Source organism: Protopterus annectens, chromosome 5.part0, assembly GCF_019279795.1.
Source record: "Protopterus annectens isolate FY-2018-M chromosome 5.part0, PAN1.0, whole genome shotgun sequence".
Lineage (NCBI taxonomy): Eukaryota > Metazoa > Chordata > Ceratodontiformes > Protopteridae > Protopterus > Protopterus annectens.
The window spans coordinates 311,442,234-311,467,284 of record NC_056735.1 but is presented as its reverse complement, the minus strand read 5'-3'; the positions used below and the strand labels follow the sequence as shown (position 1 = coordinate 311,467,284).

Sequence of the window (25,051 nt, the reverse complement as noted above, 5' to 3'; positions counted from 1 at the left end):
TATGCGCTTTTGTACCCTGACATCCTGATGTCAGTTTTAAGCGCCTTGACCGACGTCAGCCTTATACTTTGGTATTCGGGCCGACCGAGGACAGCGGACTACCCATATGTAAGGACTGCAGCAATGTGGATCTTCGAACATCTACATTTATGGTAGGTACAAAACTGTACTTTTTGTTCGAGGCTTTTCCCCTCGGGTCCCCACTGGAAATGGGTAATTTCTTACCCAGTTGGACTAACCCGGTTAACAAATGTGAAATAAATAAATAAATAAATGATCACTCATGACATAGGCAGTAATACATTTATATAAATGAAAACAAACCATATTGACATAATCCCATTTGACAATTTTGCATCACAAACCATACTGATACAATTTTAGTTGCAAATATTACACATCACCTATCTACCCAGTCGTCAGTCAAACATTACATAGCTCATTCAAATCCTGCCTTCTTTTAAACCTCATTCCTCCCCTGTATGTATTGTTCCACCAGTTCCCATTTTTCCTATGTAATTTGCTCCTACCCTTTTCTAAAGATCACAATTCCAGTTGTTTTATGTCTGTTACTATATTCACTACTTGTAGTACAGTTGGTTTAGACTTTGATTTCCATTTTCTAGTAATTGCTTTTTTGGCTTCCACCATAAGTAGACGCAGCAAGGCCTTACTATGTCTAGGCAATTCTAAATCTGTATCATAGGTCAGAAAAATTATTTCCGTAGTTAAACCAATTTTCTCACCCAGTATCTCTGATCGAGTAGTCTGCAGGGAATCTTTAAAGTCTGCCAAGTCATTGCACTCCCAGAAAATAAGTTTCCAATTACCGCTTTGTTTCCCATCACACCTCCAACATTTGCTGTCTACCTGAGGAAAAATGCTCTGGAGTCTACTTGGGGTATAAAAATATCTATGTAAACATTTCCAAGCAAAAATCCTAAATATTCTAGATTTTGTTGTATATTTGTGAGACAAACATATATCTTCCCAATTGTTTCTTTGTGAATTGCTTGTCCAGTCTCTCTTCAAAAAATCCTTAATGACTTCCTCTGATTTGATTATAGTTATCATACAATATTTTATATGCTTTTCTAATTATTCCTTTTTTAAAAGCAGCTGGTGTTCTGTTTTAAACTAAAAACTATACCAGTACCGCTCTTTATTTAGAACCCCTCCCCCATTTCTTTCTGTTTGCATATACTCTAATGTCAATCCTTGATAGGGAAGGCAATCTGTAACCTGCAGTACAAATATCCAAATAAATTTGTGGCATCTTCCCATTCTATTACCTTTCCCTTTCTAGTTATTTGCTCTTAGTACCTTGGTTCCCTTGCCAGTTTTCTCCAATAAATTCCAGACCCCTCCTGCCTATTGTCTGTATCTCTAATTACAGTCATCCCTATTGGCAGAATATCCTTTCTCCATTCCTGTGTTAGCTTAGTTCTTAGAATACTTTCTGCTGCTTTATGAATATAATATTCTGTATGATTATTGCTATTCTGCTTAAAGGTCTGCATCCAAAATCCCAGTCTCTACTTGTTTCTTGAGCCCCCCCCCCCAGTTTTATCATCATCCTTTTCCAATTTGAATTATAGTTTTCTACTTGTGCTATGTATAGTAGCCTTAAATGTGTAGCTCTGAAATCCCCCTTCAAATCAGGTAATCCCAGTCTGCCTTGTTCTATTGGAAGATTCCGTTTATCAACTTGACTCATGCCATCTTCCCTTCCCAGATAAAATCCTACAGCTCTTTATTAATTTCTGTCCACACTTCTCCTCTGGTTGATAAAAGCATGCCTGATGTGTGTGTAAGACTAAAGGATGTAAAACATTTTAATTGCTTGTATCTTATTATCCATATCTATATAACAGAGCTTACAATTTTTCAGTTTTTATATAATCTTTCATTTAGTCTGTTCCCACATATCCTTAGCTGCCGGACTGGAATCATTTTTAATCCAGGGACTGCGGTGGTGGTGCTGCAGTAGCGTTGTCGCATCACAGTTAGATGTTGCCCATTCGATCCTCAGTTAGAGCGTCTTCTGTGTGGCGACATGTGTGAACGGGCGTTCCTTCGTTGAAGGTTGTGCGTTAGGCCCAGCAAGCCAGCACGTAAAACTCTACTGCCAATCATTAGCGGACCGGAGTTCCGCTGTGGCGACCCCTAACCGGGAAAAGTCGAAAGACTCAAACACAAACAAACTCCTAAATACATCATTTTATCATGTCCCCACAAATATAGATATTGCTTGAACCAATATTTGTGTGGGTACATAATTTACCACTATTGCCTTCTTTTAGCTTCATTAATTTTGTACCCCAAAAAAAGATTTGAAACTGTCTCAAAATGTTCCACAACACTGTAATGTCCCTTTCTGGTTATATCGGGTATAAAATAATATCATTTAAAAATGGAGCCAGCTTTTCTTGACTACCATACCAATTATATCCTTGAATTTCTGACTCCCTTACTTTCTTTGTCAGTGGTTCTGAATATAATGCAGATAACAAAAGGGAAAGAGGACATCCCTGCCTAGCTCTTCTGCTGAAGCAGAACTTATCAGAGAGGAGCCACCAACTTTAATTTTTACCTCCTATCCCTCATATATCCTCCTAATTAGCCTTATAATTTTATCAGGGAATGCAAATGCTTCTGTTGCCCTGCTCATAAAGTCACAGCATACACTGTAAAATACTTTCTGTGCATCAAGACCCACCAGCTACAGTGGTATTTTCTTACATTCTGCTTCCATCTGGATCATCAGTGTTGTCAAATGTTTGCCTCCCATTCACAAAACCACATTGATCCATATCTGTCAATTTTGGTGTCACTTTTGCCATTCTTCCAGCCATTATAGACATAAATACTTTTTAATCATGATTTAATATTAAAGTAGGCCTGTATGAAGCTGGATCTGATGTATCTTTACCCTCTTTAGGTATTATAGCTAGCACTGCTTTCTTCCAGGATGTTGGTACTTCTTCTCTTAAAATGCTGTTAAACAAAACCATCCAGATCTTTATCAGTTTTTTTCCCTCCTAGCTTCCACATTTGCACAGGAATACCATTTATTCCCGGGGACCTTTCTGTATATTGGTTATACATCACCATTTTTATCTCAAGCTTGAGTTACCCTAAAAGAAAGGTTATCCATGCTAGGAAGCATGGTGCAACCTGTGCATCTATGAAGTGCTCTCTGGTTGTTATCTATGCTGAGATGCATGGTGCAGCCTGTGCTTCTGCAAAATGCTGTCTGGTTTTGTCTTATCACTTTCCCAGCTGGGTAAACACTTGAATGCTTTCAGAGAACTTTATCTCCTAGCCATTTCAGTTCATCAGATTGTCTGTGGGGAACATGAGGACCAGATACAAAATTGCCACTACGCATACATTTATTTGCTAGGAAAAAGCATTATAATGGTCAATATTCTTTTTCATTTACTTTCTCTTAAAGCTCGTTTAGATCAAACTAAGGACCTTTATCCAGTCACTCCCCTATGCAAGAATAAGAAAGAACACACTCATTTTTCTCTTCTCATCCTCTTTTAACCATACTTTTTTTTTCTTTTACATTGCAGTCACTAAATTTCTTAAAATTGAAAAGGGAGAGAAAAAAACAAGAGCACCTGTTTTATATTAGTATCCCCATTACACTTAAAAATAACTGAGAAAACTTTACTTTATAGTATCCAAAGAAAATAATGCACTATAAAATAGTGCCATTAAGAACAAATGTTTTACTTGGTTATCTTTCTCCGTCCTCTTCCCCTCTCCTAAGTATTTTTCATGCATTAATGACATGAAATAGGGCATATGCTTTAGAGTCCCCTACAAGTGTAACAGAGTCCAAAAAAGTCCAATATTTCCAGATTTTCTTGTTCTGTCATGTTTCACAAATATAATTATTGATTTGTAATCCCACATTTGTTGATTTCCAAGTTACTGGTTTTATTCCTGTTCATCTCCTTCTCGTAAATCCTGTCTCTGCTTCATTTCCAACATACTCTGTCTTCTTCTAGTTGACTCCTGTGCTTATTTCCTTCTCTGAAGCATTTTCTGTTGAAACATTGGAAAAAACTTTCACTGGGGCACATTCTCTCTGTGATCTTGATTACCAGAAGAACAAGAAGCAGAATGTCCTGTTTCACAGCTCCCTTTTTGTTGGGCAAACTTTTCCATTTTCTCCTTAGCATGTACTTCATCAAAAATGATTTTGTCCCTTCAGGGAAGAATATTTTGAAGGTAGCTGGGTACAGCAATTTGAATCTCACACGTACTTCTCAACATTCCTTGAATAGTTGTATAAATTTATTTCTCATCTGGCTGGTGTACAGTGAGTAATCATTCTCTCCAAATTCTCTGGTGTCTCCCACATTTAGTAATTTGTTAATCTGCAACAGTTTTATGAGAATCAACTCCTTCTGCTGGTAGGATTGCATCTTTACTATTAAATGTCTAGGTTGCTTTCTCATAGCCAGATTTGGAGCATACACAGTATGTTCCCTTTCAATTAACAGCTCCTGCTGTGGAACACCAGTCCATTTGCTTACGTGTGCTTCCATAAAATGAATACAGTCAGCTCCTTCCAGCTTCTCTGGTACAGCAGAAAATCTCAAGTTTTCCCTCCATGCTCCGTCCTCTAATTGTATTTTTTGAAACATCTCTTCTTGTGCAGTTTCATGTTCAGCCAGTCTTTTCTTCATTTTGACCTCTGATTTTTGCAGTTTTATCACCTGAATCCGAATATCTGTTTTAAAGCTGCTTCCATTTTTTCCAGTCTTTTGTTGTTGGGGTTATATACTCTATCAGCATTTCATTTATTTTAATCAAGTCTGTGTGCTGTTGTCTTGTGATTTCCTCTAGGTTACTTGAAGTCATGTCTGGAACTTGCACTGCTTTTTGCTGAATAGCTGCAGTACTTTTCGTGTCAGTGTTTTTTCTCACCTTTTAAGCTGATTTTCCTTCATGTCCTCAGTATTTCTTTTTTTCCTGGCATCCAGGCAGTGCATTTACTAGTCTGTTATTAAAATTTACCCAAAAGTATAAATCCACTGTTAAGTTTCTGTTTTCACACTGGGAGAGCTAGAATTAAACTGGGAGAGCTAGAATTAAGCTGTTACTTATTGTGCATTATACAATAACCCCTCATTAATATTCTAAAATGTGCATGCTGATTGGTCAGCGTGCATGTTGTAAATCAGAGTTATACTAATGGAAAAAGGTCTGGTCGCCCGGACTTTTTCCATTAGTATAACTCTTTTTTTTAAAGCAATGGAGAACGCAAAATCTCCGTTGCTTTTTACACACTGTTTTGCTATGTTAAACGAGTTTAACATAGCGAGACAGCTTTAAAAAAGTAACGGAGATCTTCCTATCTCCAGTTCTTTTTTTAAAGGTGTCTCGCTATGTTAAATGGGTTTAACATAGCGAGACAACTTTAAAAAAAGCAAAGGAGATTCTCCGTTGCTTTTTTTAAAGCTGTCTCGTTATGTTAAACTCCTTTAACATAGCGAGACGCTTTGTAAAAAGCAATGGAGATCTTGCTTTCTCCGTTGCTTTTTTCAAAACTGTCTTGCTATGTTAAATGGGTTTAACATAGTGAGACAGCTTTAAAAAAAGCAACGGAGATTCTCCATTGCTTTTTTTAAAGCTGTCTTGCTATGTTAAACTCCTTTAACATAGCAAGACACTTTGTAAAAAGCAATGGAGATCTTGCTTTCTCCGTTGCTTTTGCCCACAGCTCTGATGTACTGCATACGCATGCACATACGCAGTACATCAGAACTGCCACAGAATACCAGACAGCTGCAGAAGGGCAGCAAGGAGGCATAATACAATGCCATTATTTAAGAAAAGTAATTATTTTTTTCTTAAATAATGTCATTGTATAATAGCAATAAACCCACGCCTGGGTGTGAGTAATGCTGGATTTACCCACAGTTGTCTTTGTTTGGCCACTCGGGCTTCACCCTCGTGACCAAACCACACCAACTGTGGGTAAATCCAGCATTACCCACACCCAGGCATGGGTTATTGCTATATTCATCTTGGAAGTCTCATAAGCACCTCCTTTCTGAGCATGTGCTCTGGGTACTGCAGTAAGCCAGGAAACCCACTACCGTAAAATCACACATGTCCAAATAGAAGATATTTCCTGTCTAGTGCCTCCCTCATCAGGATCCACTTCTGGTGAGGGTTCCCCTGGTTCTCTCTTATTTGTGTCATCTGCTTCATGGTGGGTTGGCATGTTCTTCAGTTAAAGCACACCTTTTCAACTATTTCTACTTGTCTGGCATTAACTCCTCTTTTGGCCTTCTCATTTTGAGGTCAAGCAACTTTTTAAAGATGTCCTTCATATCAGACCTCCTGGAAAGCCTACCTTGCCTTCTTGGGTCCTCAGTTTTATACTTCAAAATTTGACTTGGGCTCCTTTTGAACGTCCTAGTTCAGCTTCCTTGCATGATTGTATCTGGAAGACTGTTCTTGTGTTAGCTCTCACTTCAGCCAAGAGAGTGCCTGAACTGTAGGCTCTCATGGCCATCCCTACATTTTTTAGTTTTTCACAGAGACAGGGTGTCTCTTCAGAGTTATCCTTTTTTTATGCCTAAGGTGGTTAATGAGTTGTCCTTGAATCAAGCTATTCATCTTCCTTCCTTTTGTCCTTCTCCACAGTCTGCTAGTGAGAAGATTCTTCAAACATTGGATCTGCATAGACAGCGCAGATATTATTTGGATAAAACAAAGGCAGTTAAGTCTGAGCAGCTTTCTGTTTCCTTTCATCCCAAGATGTTGGCTTTGGCTGTTTTCAAGCAAACCATCTCCTGGATTTCCAAGCCATTTATTTTTTTATATTCTTTTGTCTCTGTTCCTCTGTAAGGGCTAATTCTACTATGGTGGTTGCCTCCTCTAGTGTCTTTTTCAAGGGTTTGGACACCAATTCCATCCTTGAGGCTACTATTTGGTCTTCTGTTCATACTTTCACTAAACATTATAAATTGGATGTTGTTTCCAGGCCCAAAGCTGGTTTTGTCAGGGCTATTTTACATGGGTTTGTTGAAGACTCTTCCATGCCTTCCTCCTCCCAGCTTTCTTCTTAGCTCTTGTACACTTCCTTATGTGAAGAATACTTCAACAGTGATATGGAAGGACATAATACAATTATGTAAAATCTTACCATAACAGTAGATGTACTTCTCTTCACTGTTGCAGTATTCAATCCTTCCCTCCTCCTCCCTTTCTCCTAGCTCTTGTCCTTGTGCTTTGTAGCCCTCCTGCCTGAAGGGGCCCTTTCTTCCTCTTTCCTTTTTACTTCTAGATGTACACATTTTGTTTTGTCCAAGAGTATTTTTTCCTCCTGGGGCAATTCAATACAGTACTGAGTGTTTGTGTCTGTACGTCTCATTTTTGCTGTACATTTTACATGGAGATCAAATGTGTGATGTACCGTGCCTATAAACTCTAAAGACTTTGTTACACTGGTCAGGTGTTGGGCTATCCTTGGCAAGAGATCCCTTGTGTTAAGAATACTACAACAGTGAAAAGAAGGAAATCTACTGTTATGGTAAGATTTTACACAACTGTACTTTCAGTACAACAGTCCCAGATAGGAAGACATGCCCCTCACCCCCCATCCCCATTTAATGGCATACTTTCAGTGCTGTAAAGCTAAATAAAATGAAAGTTTGTTCACCTGTGTCCTTAAAAAGACAGCTAGTGAAGGGTTCACAACACACCAAGCACTACGTATGTCAAATAAGCAAGTTTAAAAAAAATAATCCTCCTCCCTCTTGCAGCAGTGCCATTATGAAATGGCTGTTCTGCTGTGTTTATGGAAAAATAACTTCTCTGGAGATGTTAGATATATTACTGAATTATATCATTTTGATGAACTGTAATTGGTGAAGTACTTATTAGTCATGGAAAGCCTACAAACTGTTGTAGATCCTCGAAACCAGTTTGCATTCACAAAAATGCTTTTACCCTTTGAGTAGTTGCCAAGCCATCTTTTCAAAGATATCAAGAAGCCTCATTCCCATCATAAACTCCAGTATCATGGCATGCTGTTAATGTCAGATGCTTTGTAGAAATCTAAACTATAACCAGTAAAAACAGGCTAACATCCAGGATCATAAAAATGTGACCAAACTGGATTGTATGAGCACCAAACCATCTTCAAAGGCATGCTGGAAGTCGTCTTTAGCCCATATGTTTGAAGGTACACACACTTGGAAAAGTGTAAGAACCCTGACTTCTACCTGTTGTCATTACTCTTCTGTGCTTCCACAACTAGTCGTCAAATAATGTAGACTTTTGTTTTTGAACTCGGTTAAGTACAGGTGAAAGCATATATATATATATATATATATATATATATATATATATATATATATATATATATTTTTACACACACACACACACACACACACACACACACACACACACACACACACACACATATACATCCGTCCTCTGGGCCAGTGATTAAGGAGTCTCATTCCTCACCATGGACACCAGTGAGGGACATTCACTTGGAACAAAAATAGATACACACAGTATTTCCAGATGCAGCTGTCTGCACCAAACACAGTTTCCCTTAAGAGCACACAGGGAATGCACTCCTATCCTGGGGCTGAGTTTCCCTCTCTCACCAGGCCCCAAATAAGACTCCCACTGACACAGCTGTAGAGTTGAGTCCTCATCCGAATGTTCCAAACCAAGTCCTTCTCCACCCCCCTCTCTGTGAAACCAGTGCTCTGTGTCCCTGCTCCAAGTAGCTGACACACACTTTTTGAGATTTGATTTACACACACACACACACACACACCTGGGAAAGATTGGCACAGATCTGCAGTTATGCCCCTCTCTACCCATACTATAAGGTAGATTCACTGCCACCAGACAGCTACTTTAAGGCTCTTACAGGGGTACCCAATTTTACTGAGTGAAATTAATATTAACACAAATGGTAGTGTTTGACCAATGCAGAAGGCTTTCAGGAGCAGCCACAGTGTCACCAAATAAATACAAGTACTTTCGAAAGTTAAAATATTCTCTAAAAGACCAGCCACAAAGAAAAGTTTAAATATATTTAATAAGAACAAAAGAACATGAAAATACTAAATATCTGTCTACAGTAAACAGCAGAGTTTCAGTCACAGGAAATATTAAAAGTAACACAGATGGATAGATTCACATGCATACAAAAAAACAGTACTTAACTAATCTCACTATATTTTCCTGACTGATCGAAATAATTACTATTTCCTGGTCACTTACTAGAGCAAGGCAAGATGCCTTGCTCTAGTAAGTGACCAGGGAATAGTAATTCTTTAGATCAGTCTGTTTGTGAAACCTGCCAAAGGAGTTGGGGGTGTCCTCCTTTGGCAGGTTTCACAAACAGACTGCTTTGAGACTTCTGTCTCCTCTAATATTAAAACATCATTTCGGTGTTAAAATTACAGAATGACATCACATACATCTGGTCATCTGACTCTGGTCCCCACACTACCCCTTTACTAGAAATTGATTCAGTATCTAGCACATATGTTTTGCCATACACATGGAGCTTTGTTGAGATGTGTTATAGCATCTGGAAGCTGTAAAATCATTTCAAACCTTCCACCCTTCCAGGGTTGCAATTAGTTCACCCGCAGGGACAATACAATAGGATCCCTTGTCCTGATTTTCACAGACATTTTTGTCTCTGGCTCCAATCAGAACTGCAAGATACAATCTTTATGGAGTAAACCAGGTAATTTAATTTCAGACTGTTTTTCAAAGTTAGCTGGATTGAGATTAACCTCTTCTCTTCCAGTATCCTCTGTTACAATATATTCATTTCAACAGTTACAACACAGTCTGACATATAGGTGTATTTTTTTATTTCCAGCAGGGCCCACTGTTGGTACATTTTTAACAAACAGCTTTACAAATACATTTTAAACACAAGCAACTGTGCAAATCAGTTTGGTATACAAATGACGTATAATTCTTTACAAAACTCCAGCTAGCTATGCTGGCATACGTTACACATCCACTGCTCTATTTTCTCTGGCATAGCTGACACCTCCTCACAAAGTCACAGATATATAACACCAGTAAAAAAAAAAATACATGAACTGACTTAAAAGACAACACTCTTAATCCCGGTGAAAGCTTGCTTTATGCATCATTGCACTGTCTAGCCTTTAGATGTTTGTTTTTTCTTCTTCCAGAACAGTTAGCTTAATTTTTTCAAAGAAGCAGCTGCAGTGTTGTGGAAAAAGAAGCAGTAAAAGTGTAACATCCTGCCTTTTTGCGCATGAGCAACAAATTATGCCCATATTTTAAGAATACCATGATTGATATCCACTACCCCTGCTGTGCTGGTGCATGCCTGAGGTGAGGTTTAATCATAATGGATGGGATCGGGTCTACTGCTTAATATGATCAGTAAAAGATACTTAGTGTCATCTTATCCTATTTAGTTCTGTACTGCCTTAAAACAGTCATACTTTAAAGAGATCAGTGTAACTGAAGGACATTAAGCATTGTTACTTCCATAAAGATTAAGTATATACGGTTAAGGAAAACCGTTAGATTTAGAGTCTGTTTTGTTTGATTTATTTGTTATGAAGTGCTGCTGTCTGCATACAGATAACAGTCCACTGTTAAAAATATTTCATTAGATTTAGATTCTGCATTATCTGATTTATTTGTTGTAATGTGTCACTGCCTGTATGTATGAGTGTCCAGTGATTGGAGAAATTATATATATTTATATATATTTTTTTAATTCTGGTTTAGTTAATTTGCTTGTTTCAAAGTGTCACTGTCTTCCTGTCTTTGTTTTGTTCTCTGTATTTCAGGGATTTGCTTCTTGTTCACATAATATTGTTACTTCACTTGATTTTAAAATATCAGTGGTATATGTGCATTTTCTAATTCTTTCTTTCTTTTTCAATAGAATCAATGTTGTATTTGGATGGAAAACGCCATTTTGGTAACGCTGTTAATGGTAATGAACTGCATGGATTATGAGCCTGAGAATATGAACTGGGACATTTCCTTCTGACGTGCTATGCCAAAACATACACATTATTACCACCTTGCATCACTAATACGTCATTATATCACTGAAGAGAGAAGAGTATGAATCATGGCTAGCTAACCATAAAACCACCACAAACTTTAAAGGATTATGCTGTTACAGTGTGGAATTTGCACTCCTGCTTAGCACCAACACCGGTAGTCTTGTTTGCAAAATGTAGTCATGACATGTACTACAGAAAATCAGCTTCCAAAAACCTGTCTTCCTTTGAGATTAAGTTGCCTCTCCTTTGCGTAGAGAAAAAAAAGGACTGCTGTTTGTTTCAAATACTCTTGTCTAGATTAAGAATGTAAATCATCTTTTAAGAGGATGTCTTTTCTTGTGTAACCAAATTTTGTCACGAGCAAAAAGTTTTAAACTTTGTAAAGTGTTATTTTGCATTTTATTGTGACAGTATATTACTACCATATTTCTGTATAAAATGATTTTAGATGAAAGCTTATAAATGTATATTTCTTTTTCTCTGTTGTTCTCCTCTTTCCTTGGGTGGTAGTACTGTTTTTCTTAGGGTCACTTTATCAGAAGATGCTGTTCCACTGGATCCTAGGTCCGTTTTTTTCAGAACTTTTAGTGTTCTTAAATATGCAAGAGTGTGCGTGTGTATGTATCCGGGTCTATTTCAGAAGACTGAAAATTCAAAATACTGAACACATTTTTAATGCAGGGGGCAAACACCCCTGCACCCCTCATGTGAGGGGGCTCTGCCCCCCACAACCCCTGCTAACTATATATACCCACTCCAAGATCACGCAACAGTGGAAAAGGGACAGATTCCATCATTCAGTATTTTGCATTTTCAGTCTTTTGGTTTTTCAGTCTTCTGAAGTAGACCCATGTATCCTGCAGTTTGTTGACCCCCCCCATTCAGGATCAGTTTCTATGCCTCACACTTGCCAAGTGCCAGGACAGGTGCCAGCCCATCACCACAACCCTGCAGTAGGGTAATTGGTGAACAAATGAATCTCTGTTTAAAAGAGAAATGGAAACTATTACAATATCTTAATGACATTGCTGCCAGGGTTCTCTGTTGGGAAAGGAGACAGAGAGCTTTTAGTAATGGAGCATCTTCAGCTTTACTGATTTTTGGTTAAATTGTGGTAGAAAATTCCATTCTTAATTTAAACATCCTGTTGCACAGCAAGTGTTACTACTCATGCTAGTTGAGTCATTGAGCAGAGAAATAGCTAGTATTCTTTCTAGACTAAACAAAGGTCAAATCACAGTATTATATTTGTAAATGGGTATAAAATGCATGATGTAGTTTAGAATTTGACTACTGTAAAAGTAAAGCCACTGTAGTATATAGCTAATTCTGGCAGCAGTTAACTCTACAGGTGAGAAAGTATTACTGATAAAAAAAAAAAATCATCCTTTCTGTAAGGACATGGGAATATCAGTTTAATTTGTGGAAATCCTTTTAGCCGTTAGACTGAGCCTTATATTTACGAGCATTGCAGCAAATAAGGTTAATCAGAAATTGCCATCTTCCCTCATAAAAGTTGCAAGGAAGGAAATGTTACTGGAATGCACTATACATCTGTTTTCCCTCTTGTACTGTCAATTAGCCATGTACTGACTTCTTCGGTCTTTATGCTGCATCTTACCTCTCAAGTGTCCAGATTTTCACCTCATATTTTTGGTCTGTTCCACATAAAATTTGTAGTTGTCTGTCAAATCCTTGAGCATTGAAGTCACTAAATAATGAGATATGTTTGAGTTGCAGACTTAATATCCTTCAGCAAATAACTGGTAACAAAACCTGTTATTCTAGCAGTGTACTAAATTTATAAGATAAATATTTAAAATCTGTCCCTGATTGTGAGCCTTTGTCCAGATTTATTGTGCTTAGAGGTTGAGAGATATATTCAGTATATATTAGGAGACTGTAAATGCACTATTTTAGCAATGTCAGTGTCCAGGTTCAGCTGTTGTGCTACGTTTGAAATAGTATATTTTCTTAATTCTGTCCATAAGTTGCATATTTCTCTCAGTATATCATTATGTTTTAATTTTATCCTTTCTTGACTAGGCCAGTACTACTAGGCTGGTGGCCTCTTTTCAGGGGAGACCTGAGGTGGTATTTATATTAGTAGGGGAAATTTGGCCAGGGCACTGGGAAACTTCCCCTACTCATTATGGCACTCGCTGTCTCTAAGTCCGGCGCATGTCTGCATGCATTATGTTCCTGGCACAGTGGTAGCTGGGAGGTTGGCATATTATGGCAACTAGTGAGATGGGAGATGAGGCCAGACTGGCTCCACAGACGAGTTAGAAAATAGTTTAAAATGATGTTCAGAAATGATGGAAATGGCATAAGTTGTTGTGGAGGATTTGGAGGAGCTATTTCAGAGGAAGTTATTTAATAGTTTGAGGGGAGACGAGCAATCCTAAATGGATGTTGTGGTTACAACCTTCCAGCTTGTAGGGTTACAGGAGGATTTATCGATGGACTTGATGGAGGAAAACAAACCGGAAAGTGGAAAAGATTTATTGTGGGGAGAAATTGTGGAAAAGATCTAAAAAGAGAAAGCAGAAGAGATTAATGTTTGCAGAAGCAGTGATGGAGAAGACAGAAGGGAAAAGGAGAATATTAAGATGAAAGAAACAGAAAAAAGTATGTATACAAAGTAAAGAAGACAAAGAGATAGGTATGAGATATATGACACTGTGATTGGGTCTTCATTAGTAAAGGCACAAGAGGTAAGAGCATGTATTTTGATTAAAAAAATAAACATATTGTGTCCTTTTTTGAGACCATGCAACACTAGAGACTGTTTTGGTAGGATATAATAAGAAAAAGACATATATCCATGGAATAACTCTGTATTAAGACTTTTTATAATGAAAGATAAAAGAAAGTGCATTTACAGATTCAGAGGAAGACAGAGAAAGTGTTAAAATATTTTCCAAAGAACTTTTGTAAAGAGGTTAAAAGTATTTCAAAAGTATTGGATAACAGATGAATATGGACTGGGGGATGGGATTGTAATGTTATATTGAAAATAGAAAATTATAGCATTATATATATTCCAAGTATGATTAATGTTGAAATAAATAGAGCTGTTATAAAATATTGTGGGCAGCCGCATTTGTTTTGTGGAAAAGGGCATTTTGTGGGTAATTGTGATAAAAAGAAATATTTCATATGTCAGGGATTTGGATATGATGCAAAAATATGAAATTTAATGTTATAAATGTAAGCAGACAGGACATTTATGGGAGGATTGTAAAAAAATGTTTAGAAGAAAATGTAAATGATAATGAAAGGAGGAAGGAATTAAGACAACTGGAAGAGTAACAGGATGACTGTGTAGAAAAGTTAAATAATATACAAGATCCAGACAAAAGCAAGAAAAGAAGATGAATTAGAAATTGTCAGAAGTTAGTGATGGGGATATTGACTGTAATGTAGCCAAAAAATTCTATTGGAAAAAGAGTGAAAGAAAAAACTCTCAAGGAATAGATTACAAGTGAAAAAGAAGGGAAATGGATAAAAATACATAATTTCATATAGATTAAGAAGAAGAGAACCAAATAATCTTGGACTTTTATCAGTTAGTAAGAATGGTGTAACATTTTTAGAAAGAAGAATTGGCATATTAGAGTGGTGTAATAAATGTGAAATAAACATTATTGTATAGTGAATGTTAGAGGTTTAACAAAGATTGCAAACAAAACATATGAAGAGGAGATATAATTGGAATTTGGGAGAAGAAACTTGTTCATAAACTGGTACTATATAGTACAGCAATTTTTATATTAGATTTTACTTTAGTAAGATTAGGAAGATTAGTAGTAGACTTAAGATGGGGAAATAACAGTGTATGCATATTTATTCTATAAAGAGAAAGGTTATTTAAAGACATTAGATTACGTAATAGTTAATGTGGATATCATAATTACAGTTGATTTTAATTGTAGGATAATAAAAAAGCTAGATCAGATAAGAAATTAATGAGGGAGATTATGAAATGTGGAAATTTGGTATTAGGGAATATAAATATAAGTATATATGGGAGAGGAAATGTCAAAACAGAGATTAACTATTTTTAGTTTCTAAAAGTATAAAAATTATAGAAGATGCAGTAGAAACAGGATTTTCAGGTTACATGGCAATATGGATAGAAACTGAAGAAAAAGAAACATAAAAATTGGAAAGGGAATTAAAAGAATAAATGATAGTGTGGAATGAAAAAGGAAAAGGCAACATATGTAAATTATGGAAACTTCATATAACGGGGACTTTTTAATAGTAATTAGACAAAATTGTGGTTACACTGTAACCTTCTGGCCATAGGTATAAGTGTGCATGTGATTGTGTGGTACAGACTAACAGCCACAGCAGGGCCGGCTACCCAGTGGTGTGAATCTTGGCTGTAGCTGATTGTCACTGTTGAAAGTGACCCCACGAACCTGTGTGTAAAAATTGGAAAAGGGGTTGTGGATGGAGAGATGGATGGACAGAATAGTGGTTGTTGTTTAAAGAGAAATGTAAAATTATTTACAATGAGAACATGGATTAAGACAAAAAGAAAAACGAGATTGTATGGAAATACAGAATAAGGCATTAGAAAGTTTGGAAAGAAATGAGAATGCATATTATAGAAAATAGGAAGAGAGATGTAAAAGAAACCAATAAAAATAAAGGGATTGTTGTATAAACAAAGTTGTTTTCTGCAAAGGAAAAAGAAAGAAGTATTTCCTTATTTAAGTAAAATGGCAAAAGAGGAAAGCTGTATAATGAGGGAAATGCAAAATAAAAAAGGGAAAGTTGAAAAAGTAGCATTATGGAAATTGTAGCACAGTATGTTAAAGAGACAGTAAGAAAAAGAGAGAGAAAAAGTGAAAATGAATGGAACATCAAGCAATTTATAAATGGAACATCAAGCAATTTATAAATGGAAGAAAGACATGGCTAAACAGATTAATGGAATTAGATATGGTGATGAAGAAAGTAAATCTTAATTCTGCAGCAGGTTTAGATGGTGTAGGTTGTTTAATGTATAAGAATATGGAACCTTGTCAAAAAGAAATCTTGGTATGTATATTTAATGAATTGTTAAAAGGTAGTATTTGTTAGACGCAAATATGTAGTGGTATTGTGAGATTTATATGAAATACAAATCAGTTTGTGTATGTCTCTTTAAGAAGCTAAGGGCTTGTACATGTGTATAAATACTGAGCATGTGCAAGCCTGACTGCCATTTTGTAGTTAGCTGTTGACATGTAAGAATGTATGTGTGTAAGCTCTATCAATCAGTTTGTTTATATTTACTGATGTGTTTCTATATAATAAAGCATCTTAAATGAAATACCCCGCCTGCTTGTCTTCACTCTACCAGGGGACGAGTGATATGGTGTCAGAAGTGAAATCTGTAATGGCCAGAAGGAACTCCAGTTTCTCTACTTTGACTTTGAGAGGCATTCAGCTACAGTTGGAGGTATATAGAGGAGTGGACCATCCTTTGTAGTATATATGATTCACAAAACAGGTAAGAAACAAATTTCTCATGTTAAAACTTGCTTAAAATATTTCTTATTCACAAAATATGAAACAAAGCATAAAGACCACTCTAAATGATATTAAAATAAGTCGAAATGTCCAATATTGCTAGAAATATTTAAATTACTAAGGAAAATGTTTGAAATATAGTTTGAATTGCATAAAAAGAATAAAATAAAGAGAAACAACTGCATTTTTCACAAAGAACATTTTTCACATTTACTGAGGCTATCCAAGTTGTCAGAAGTGTGTGAAGTGTTCGCATGTTTGTGCAGTGTTACAGTAAAGTTATTTCACAAAATACAGCCATTTCAGAACATATTTTGCAAAGTTAAGTGTTCAAAGAGTTTATTGTGCATTTGTGTTTTACTGCAGGCTGCAGAGCCCCAGAGACACAGCTTGTTCATATATAATTACAAGGGCCATATTTTTAGTGTATGCTCAAACACACACACATGCATAGTTTGTTGGCATGGCTGAAGGAATTTGAAAACCAGGTCCACTAGTGTTTGATAATAATAATGCAGAGAACTGCAGTGTTTGAGCAAGAGTATGTCATTTTCATACAGGCTGCATTTTCTGATAAAGATGACCATACAAAGGCATTTATTCTACTTAATTTAGCTGGGTAAGAAGCCATAGAAGGGAACATTCATTTGTGTACAACTGCTATCTTTGCTGGATAGGGGAAAAACTGTCATATTGTTGTACCAGCTGAGTCAAGGGAGGACCCTGAGTGCTTAAAATGTAAATTTAGAGAAACGTGCAACCCCCAGACTTACATTACAATGGAGAGGCACTTATTTTACACAAGAGATCAAAAGGCAGGTGAAACTTTTGCTGCATATATAACAGACTTGGGAAATAAAGCTAAAATGTGCAGATTTGGTGAGTTAAAGGATGAGCTGATAAAGGACAGACTTGTGTGTAATATTGAAGATGAGGCTGTGAGAAAGATTTTTCTTCTTGGCAGTGATTAACTTTCAATAAGGCCATTGAGATTTGTCAGATATATGAGCTCACAGAAAAGCACATGAATATGCTTACAAATGAGAAAGGCATGTTTCCAGTAATTTATAAGCCTCACATTGGTAGTATACAGCATGTGGTTAAGAGAAACAGGCCCAGGCACATGACAGTTACTGCATCCCCTGTAACACTCACAGGTAAACCCCAGAGCTTTCTAGCAAGTTGCAAAAATTGCACAGCCTCAGTGAAGCATGAGTGAGTCAGCAAACTCAAAACATGAGCCACAACCTAATTTCATTGTCAACTATCATAATTATGGTAATAGTCATGAATCTAAAAGAGAGAAATGCTTAGCTTTTTGTCAACAATGCCACAAATGTAATAAATGGAATAATTTCAAAAGATTTTGTAAATCAAAAGCCACACATTCCTTCATTAAAAGGGAGCATTTTGAGAAATGAGTTTATCAGTTAGATAGCCATGACCCAGTGTCTTTCTTTTCATGTTGATGGTGTGTCAGTGCTTAATGAAACAGTCAATACAGTTGATTTATGGGCTCAGAATGAAGTATTTTGTACTGTTTGGATAAATGACAAACCCATGGAGTTTCAGAACTCTCACCCAAGATGAAATGCAGTATGCTGAGATATAGAAAGAGCTTTTGGCAATTGGGTTTTTATGTTCCAGGTTCCATGATTATGTGTATGGTAGACCTATCCAGATCGAAACTGATCACCAACCTCTAGTCACTATTTTAAGAAAGCCTGGTCATACAGCTCTGGCCACATTGCAACACATGATGCTGAGATTGCAAAAATATAATTTCAACCTTATCTACAAGAAAGGCAAACTTCTTTATCTTGCTGACACGTTGTCCAAATCACCCAGAAGTACCACTGAACAGCCTTAGAACGAGAGATTTGATTTTGAATTCATGGAGACCAGAAATTGTTCTCCCATACGTCTTAATGAGCTCAGAGATCACACAGCCACAGATCCAGTTTTATAGAAGCTCAACCATTTCCTCAAAGCAAGATGGCTGTCAAAATAATCTAGTTTACCTAAGAAGTGCAACCTTATTTTCCATACAGAGATGAAATTGTCAGACAATAGTATTGTCATGAAAGGTCCTAAAGTTATTGTTCCAAAGTCCTTGCAATCAAAGTACATTACTATCTTACACCAAGGTCACCCAAGAGCAGACTGTACCAAAAGAAGGGGGCAGAGGCCTAGTATTTTGGCCTTCTGTGTCACAAGATATACAGTACGTTCATCTTATTCTGTGTGTAATAGTGCAAAACCACATAAACAGAAAGAACCACTTCATCTAAACCAAATTCCTGAACTACCTTGGTTGACAGTCGCCACTGACGTTTTCAAGTGGAATGGTCAACATTATTTGGTGTTAGAAGACTCTCATTCCAGTTGGTTCGAGATTGACCTACTTCCCAATCTAACATCCACTACAGTCATTACTAAGATGAAACATTTTACAGTGCATGGATCTCTGCACAATGTTATTTCTGACAATGGCACACAGTTATGAGCCAACAGTTCAAAAGATTTGCAGAAGAGTGGGACTTTACTGGTGTTATGAGTAGCACAGAGTATCCTAATTCCAATCGTTTGGCAGAATGTGCAGTTCAAATTGCAAAGCAGTTACTAGAGAAATCCAAACGAGACAGTAGTGATGTTTTCCTAAATTTCTTGAATCTCAGAAATATTCCTTGTAATAAACATCTTGGTTCACCTGCTCAGAGACTTCTGTCAAGACAAACCAGAATCACACTGCCCATCAGGAGTCAGTTGTTGGTTCCATGTGTCAAGAACAACAGGTCAGTGAAAACCAATCTGTCTTACTATGATAAGACCAGCAAACCACTCAATCCATCATGATAGGGAGAAGTGGTAAGGATACAAATATTCAAATGTTATGATCGGATTGAAGTCATGAAGAACATCTGCCCAACGCTGAGATTGTGCATTGTGGAGTCACAAGGAGCAGAATTCAGGTGGAATTGGAAGCATTTGATACCAGTGTCTGAAACTGTGCCACAGCATATAGCCTATGAGACAGACTCTTCATCTCAGAGTAAGTTGTCCAGTGTTTCAGTTCCAGTGGAAGTTCCAGAGAGTATCCTTATTCCTGTGATGAATCCCGAAGTTCCTGATTTCAGTTGTTCACCAAAGATTAATTGTCCTGCTATGTGACAAGATCCAGTCGCATCTCCAGACTGTGTTCTAGATACAATGCAACTTGGACATGAACATTGTGTTTGTTTCTATATGTTTATATTGATGCATGGTTATCTGCAATGTTATTTTGATAAAGGGCAGTCTTTTTTTAAGAGGAAGGATGTAGATTAATGTGTGTATTTCTCTCTAAGAAGCTATCCAAGGGCTTGTATAAGTGTATAAATACTGAGCATGTGCAAGCCTGACTGCCATTTTGTAGTTAGCTGTTGAGATGAGCATATATGTGCACAAGCTTTGTCAGTTCGTTTGTATTTACTGATGCTGCTATCTATTCTGATGTGTTTCTAAATAATAAAGCATCTTAAATGAATTACCCCACCTGCATGTCTTCAATATACCAGGGACGAGTGACATGGAAGGAAGGAGAGAAAGATGAAATGAAGAATAATTGGACACCAGTTATATTAAATTATATTGATGATAAGGTATTTATGAAAATAATACAAAGACATTAGAAGATAGTATTTATGAAGTTAAAGAAAAAGGATGTCAAGAAGTACTAATGATTGTTAGCGAAATGATAGATGATAAAGTAATGAAGCAAAATTATTAAGAGATATAAAGCATTTGATATATCATGATATATTATGGAAAATAATGGAAGAATATAATTTTGTAAACAAATACAGAAGGTACTTAGATCAGTGTGTATAAATAGTAAAATAAGAGTTTTGTTAATTGTTTTTTTTTAGGTGAATAGATAGAGATGAATATTGGTTTAAAAGAAGGATGCCTAGTGAGTAGTATTTTATTTGTAATAATTATGAATTGGCTAGTAAAGAAAATGAAAAAATGAAAATGCAGTGTAGACAGAATAATGGTATTAAATAGCTAGTTATTGTATTTTGCAAGGATAATATTATTCTTATGACTAATGGAAGTAAGTTGATGGAAAAGGTGATTTTCAGTGTCATTAAACAGAGAAAAAGGTAAGGAATTGGGATCAGAAGAGAAGTGGAAAGGAATTAAATTTGAAATAAATGAAATATTGGTATTAGGAATACAATTTGGTACATTGAGTGTTAGGGAACAATTAAATTTTTACAAGAATTAAGAGAAATTAGTATTATATGGAGTAGATATAGATTATGTTATAGGAAAAAGTGCATTTGATTATATGGATGGGAAAAATAGCTTGTGTGGCTAGTCTATATGTGATGCCAAAGATTTGGTAAAACAGATGTTCTTCATCTCACATTGCTGCAGTCCTAACACTTGGGGTAGTCCGCTGTCCCAGTCGGCCCGAATACCAAAGTATAAGGCTGACGTCGGTCAGGGCGCATTTGTCTGACATCAGGACGTCAGGGTACAAATGCGCATGACCGACGTCATATCCTCAGTCTTTTTTGCCGCATGGTCTGATGCAGAAGCAGTATTGCGAGTGCAGGTTGGCGTTCTGAAATTTTCTGAAGTCGGAGTTTCAGACCGAATCAAAGTTGGCTAAGTACCCCGTTGGGGAATATTTTGGTTTTTTCTTGCCTCAGTATTTAACCGGATGTCAGAAAAAGTGAATAACTGTATTTCTTGTGGGAAACAGATACCTCATAGAGATTACCATACCTTGTGTATACCTTGCTTAGGGCCTGAGCACGACGTTGTTGGCTGTCGTTCTTGTGCTAGATTTAACAAACGCACTATTAAGAGAAGATTAGATTGTGCCAGGTTAGTTTTTGGGAAGCGTTGTAATTACAGCATGCCGTCGGATGCTCTGACGCCGGCTTCGTCTAAAAAGCGCAAGGACAAAGCAGCGAAGCCTAGGGTGGAAGAACCGTCTGTCCCGGACGTCGGTTCTTTAGAGGGCTCGGTGGAGCCGGTGGTTCTACCAGAAGTTCCTTTGGATTCTCAGGGAGAGACTTTACTGTTACAAGATGTGTCCTCTCAGGAGGTAGGCCAGGCTGAAGGGGCTTCTCAGGTAGCTGTTCTCCCCTCCCTTCCTAAGGTGGTTAGGCCCTCCCCTTCTGTTTCCAAGACTTCTTCTAGAGGCAGGCCAGGGTTAACTTCAGTGGGGCTCTCCCCTAGTTCTTCAGGGTCTCTGCCTAAGAAACATATGCTTAAAATGGCAGAAGATTTGATTACTATGATTAGAGGTTCTATGCCCCCCCCCCTGATAAGAGGCCTAGGGTGGAACCTGAGCTTGAGAGTTTTGAGCAGTGTTCGGAGGCTTCTGAGTCTTCGGCTGAAGACTTGCAGGAGTATCCTCCTTATTCTGATTCTGATGTAGATGACTCTACACCTTCGGCTTCTCCTCCTGAGGATTTTTCTTTTCAGAGACTCTTCATTCCATGAGGGAGCATTTTAAATGGGAAGGTCAAGATTTCTCTGATTCCAGGAAAAGGCTTAGGGAATTTTGTTTCTTCCCAGCATAGGCCTTTAGCTATACCTCCTGTTCTGGATGTGGTAGAGGATATTTTTGCAGAGGCTTCCCTGAACCCTGATTCTTTGCCTCCTGCCCCAGTTAAACCGGATAGGTATTATAGGGTGCCTGAAGCTCATAAGTATCTTTTTAAGAGTCCTAGGGCAGACCCAGAAACTGTTGCTCAGGGCCCTAAAGGTGTTAAGGCTTCTGTTGTTAAAAATCCTGTTCCTTCTGATAAAGAGGCAAGGGCTTTGGATAGATGGGGAAAGAAGGTGTATACTTCTTCCACTTTAGCCATGAGGGCTTTGAATTGCCAGTTTCACATGTTGAAATACCAAAATTATCTCCTTTCACAATTGAAGTCTAAGGTAGATGCTCTGGCGGAAGGTATTGAGTGTAAAGAGTTGCAGGATTTAGTTCATGTTTCTGAACAGGTGGGTAAGCATTCCTTGCAATGTGGTTTTGATGCTGTACAGGCCTCTTCGAGGGTGGCAGCCACTGGTTCTGTTCTTCGCAGGCACGCCTGGCTGAGGGATCAGAATTTAGCTGAACATGTAAAGACAAGGATTTTAGATGCTCCTTTACAATCTGATGTATTATTTGGTGCCTGTGGAAGCAGTTTTAAAGAAAATGGAGGACAAGGCTAAGTCTATGCAGACTGTTAAAGATTTTTGCAGGTTCAGCCTCCAAAGTTTAGTAGAAATTGGCCTACTAAGGGGTGGACTTATCCTTCTTATGATTCTCAGTCTAGGGGTAGATCTAGACGTGGTAGGGGCAGAGCTCAAGTTTCTTTTAGGCCTAGAACAGGCAGTTCGCCTGCCCAGTCTTCTGGTGAGGGCAGGGGTCAGTCCTTTCGTAAGCAGACCCAATGACTTGCCTTTTCAGCTGCCAGAGCCTTCTCGTCTGGCAGCACCTTTGGGAGGAAGGCTGGCACTTTTCAAAGAAAATTGGAGTGTTATTACCCAAGACAGATGGGTATTGGATATCGTTCACCACGGTTACAGGTTTTATTTCCATACCTTGCCTCCTTTCAAAGGCATGCCAGACATTCCTCCTATACAAAGAAAAGAGGCTCACAAGCAAATTTCTCTGTTACTCCAGATAGGGGCCATTCAGCCGGTTCCTGTGCCAGAAAGGGGCCTAGGATTTTATTCTCGCCTGTTCCTAGTACCAAAAAGGGGAACACGTGGAGACCAATTTTGGATTTGTCTATCCTCAACACTTATCTGGACATTCCCAAGTTCAAAATGTTGACGTTACAACAGCTTTTACCTCTGCTGGGCAAAGATCACTGGATGGTAACTTTAGATCTCAAGGAGGCTTACCTTCATGTGCCTATCAGACTCAGTTGCAGGAAGTATCTGCGTTTCCGAGCTGGAAATTCCCATTATCAGTTCTCTGCATTGCCCTTTGGCTTATCTACTGCCCAGAGTATTCACAAAGTTCTGGCTCCAGTTGTAGCTTTCTTCAGGCTAAAAGGAATACAAATCTATCCTTACTTGGATGACTGTCTGATTCTGGCTCAAGAAAAGGACAAGCTTCTTCAGCATCTGGAATATGTGATAGCAGTGCTAAGATGCCTGGGGTATTCTGTGAACGAAATAAAGTCCAGTCTAGTACCCTCTCAAGACATGTGCTTTCTGGGTGTGAGACTGAATACAGCAGCCCAGATGGCCTTTTAACCCCGGACAAACAAAAGAATCTTTCCCTTTACTTCCATCAGCTATCTCTTCAGTCCGGGCTGACTGCAAGGACAGTCCTTCAAGCCTTAGGGTTCATGGCATCTTGTATTCTGGTGCTTCCCAATGCCAAACTGCATATGAGGAAGCTGCAATGGTATCTAAAAAATGTATGGACACAGCACTGTCAGGATTTGGACACTGTCATTCCAATAATCCCTTGCATTCAAAAGGAATTTTTGTGGTGGGCTCAGGAATGTCACCTAAACAAGGGACTCTCTGTGACCCGGCCAGAGGCGAGTCAGATTCTAACGACAGATGCCTCAGACATAGCTTGGGGAGCTCATCTGAATGGAAAGTGGATACAAGACAAGTGGCCTGCCAGACTACAGCATCTACATATCAACATGAAGGAGATGTTAGCAGTCCAGTTTGCTTTAATGGCTTTCAAGGAGTTACTTCTTCCAGGGCAGGTGTTGATTCTAACAGACAACACAACTGTCATGTGGTACATCAACAAGCAAGGGGGAACACATTCTTATCCTCTATGCAGGCAAGCAATGATTTTGTGGGAGACTGCGCTCAGCTTGCAGCTAACTCTTCAGGCAAGGTTTCTGCCAGGAGCACAGAACTCCTTAGCAGATGTGTTAAGCAGGCAAATCATGGATCCCCACGAGTGGAAACTGGATCTTCATGTATTTCGAAAATTGACAGTGTCATGGGGAACTCCAGACATAGATCTGTTCGCTTCTCCACTAAACCACCAGCTGCCGAAGTTTTGCACGAAAAGGTTTCATCACACAGCTTGGAAGGTGGATGCTCTTTCGTTCAGTTGGGAAAATCTTCATGTGTATGCCTTTCCACCTCTGCCTCTCCTCCCAAAGGTACTCCTAAAGGTCAGACAAGACAAGCCAAGGATGATTTTGATAGCTCCAGATTGGCCTCGGCAACACTGGTACCCATTACTGAGGAATCTGGTAAGGAAGCCTCCATGGCCTTTACCTTTAATTCCACACCTTTTGTCTCAGAGGGACGGTCATCTACTCAATGTCAAGCTTCACTCTCTTCATCTAACAGCCTGGCATATTCTGTTTTGAACCACAGCAGGTCTCAACTTCCTCAACAAGTTTTGAATGTGATTATGGAAGCCAGAAGACCTAGTACACGTAAAGTGTATGCAGAAAAATGGAAGAGAT

At 38.0% G+C, this 25,051-nt stretch overlaps 1 protein-coding gene across 1 annotated transcript in view; it reads left to right on the top strand.

The window, feature by feature from the left end:
- Positions 1–11,554, top strand: part of ACOT9 (acyl-CoA thioesterase 9) — an 825,297-nt gene extending 813,743 nt beyond the window's left edge. The window contains exon 15 of the mRNA XM_044072291.1: positions 10,949–11,554. Within this exon, the coding sequence (XP_043928226.1) occupies positions 10,949–11,022 (74 nt within the window). The 3' untranslated portion in view covers positions 11,023–11,554. The remainder of the gene's footprint in view (positions 1–10,948) is intronic.
- Positions 11,555–25,051: the final 13,497 nt, after the last annotated feature.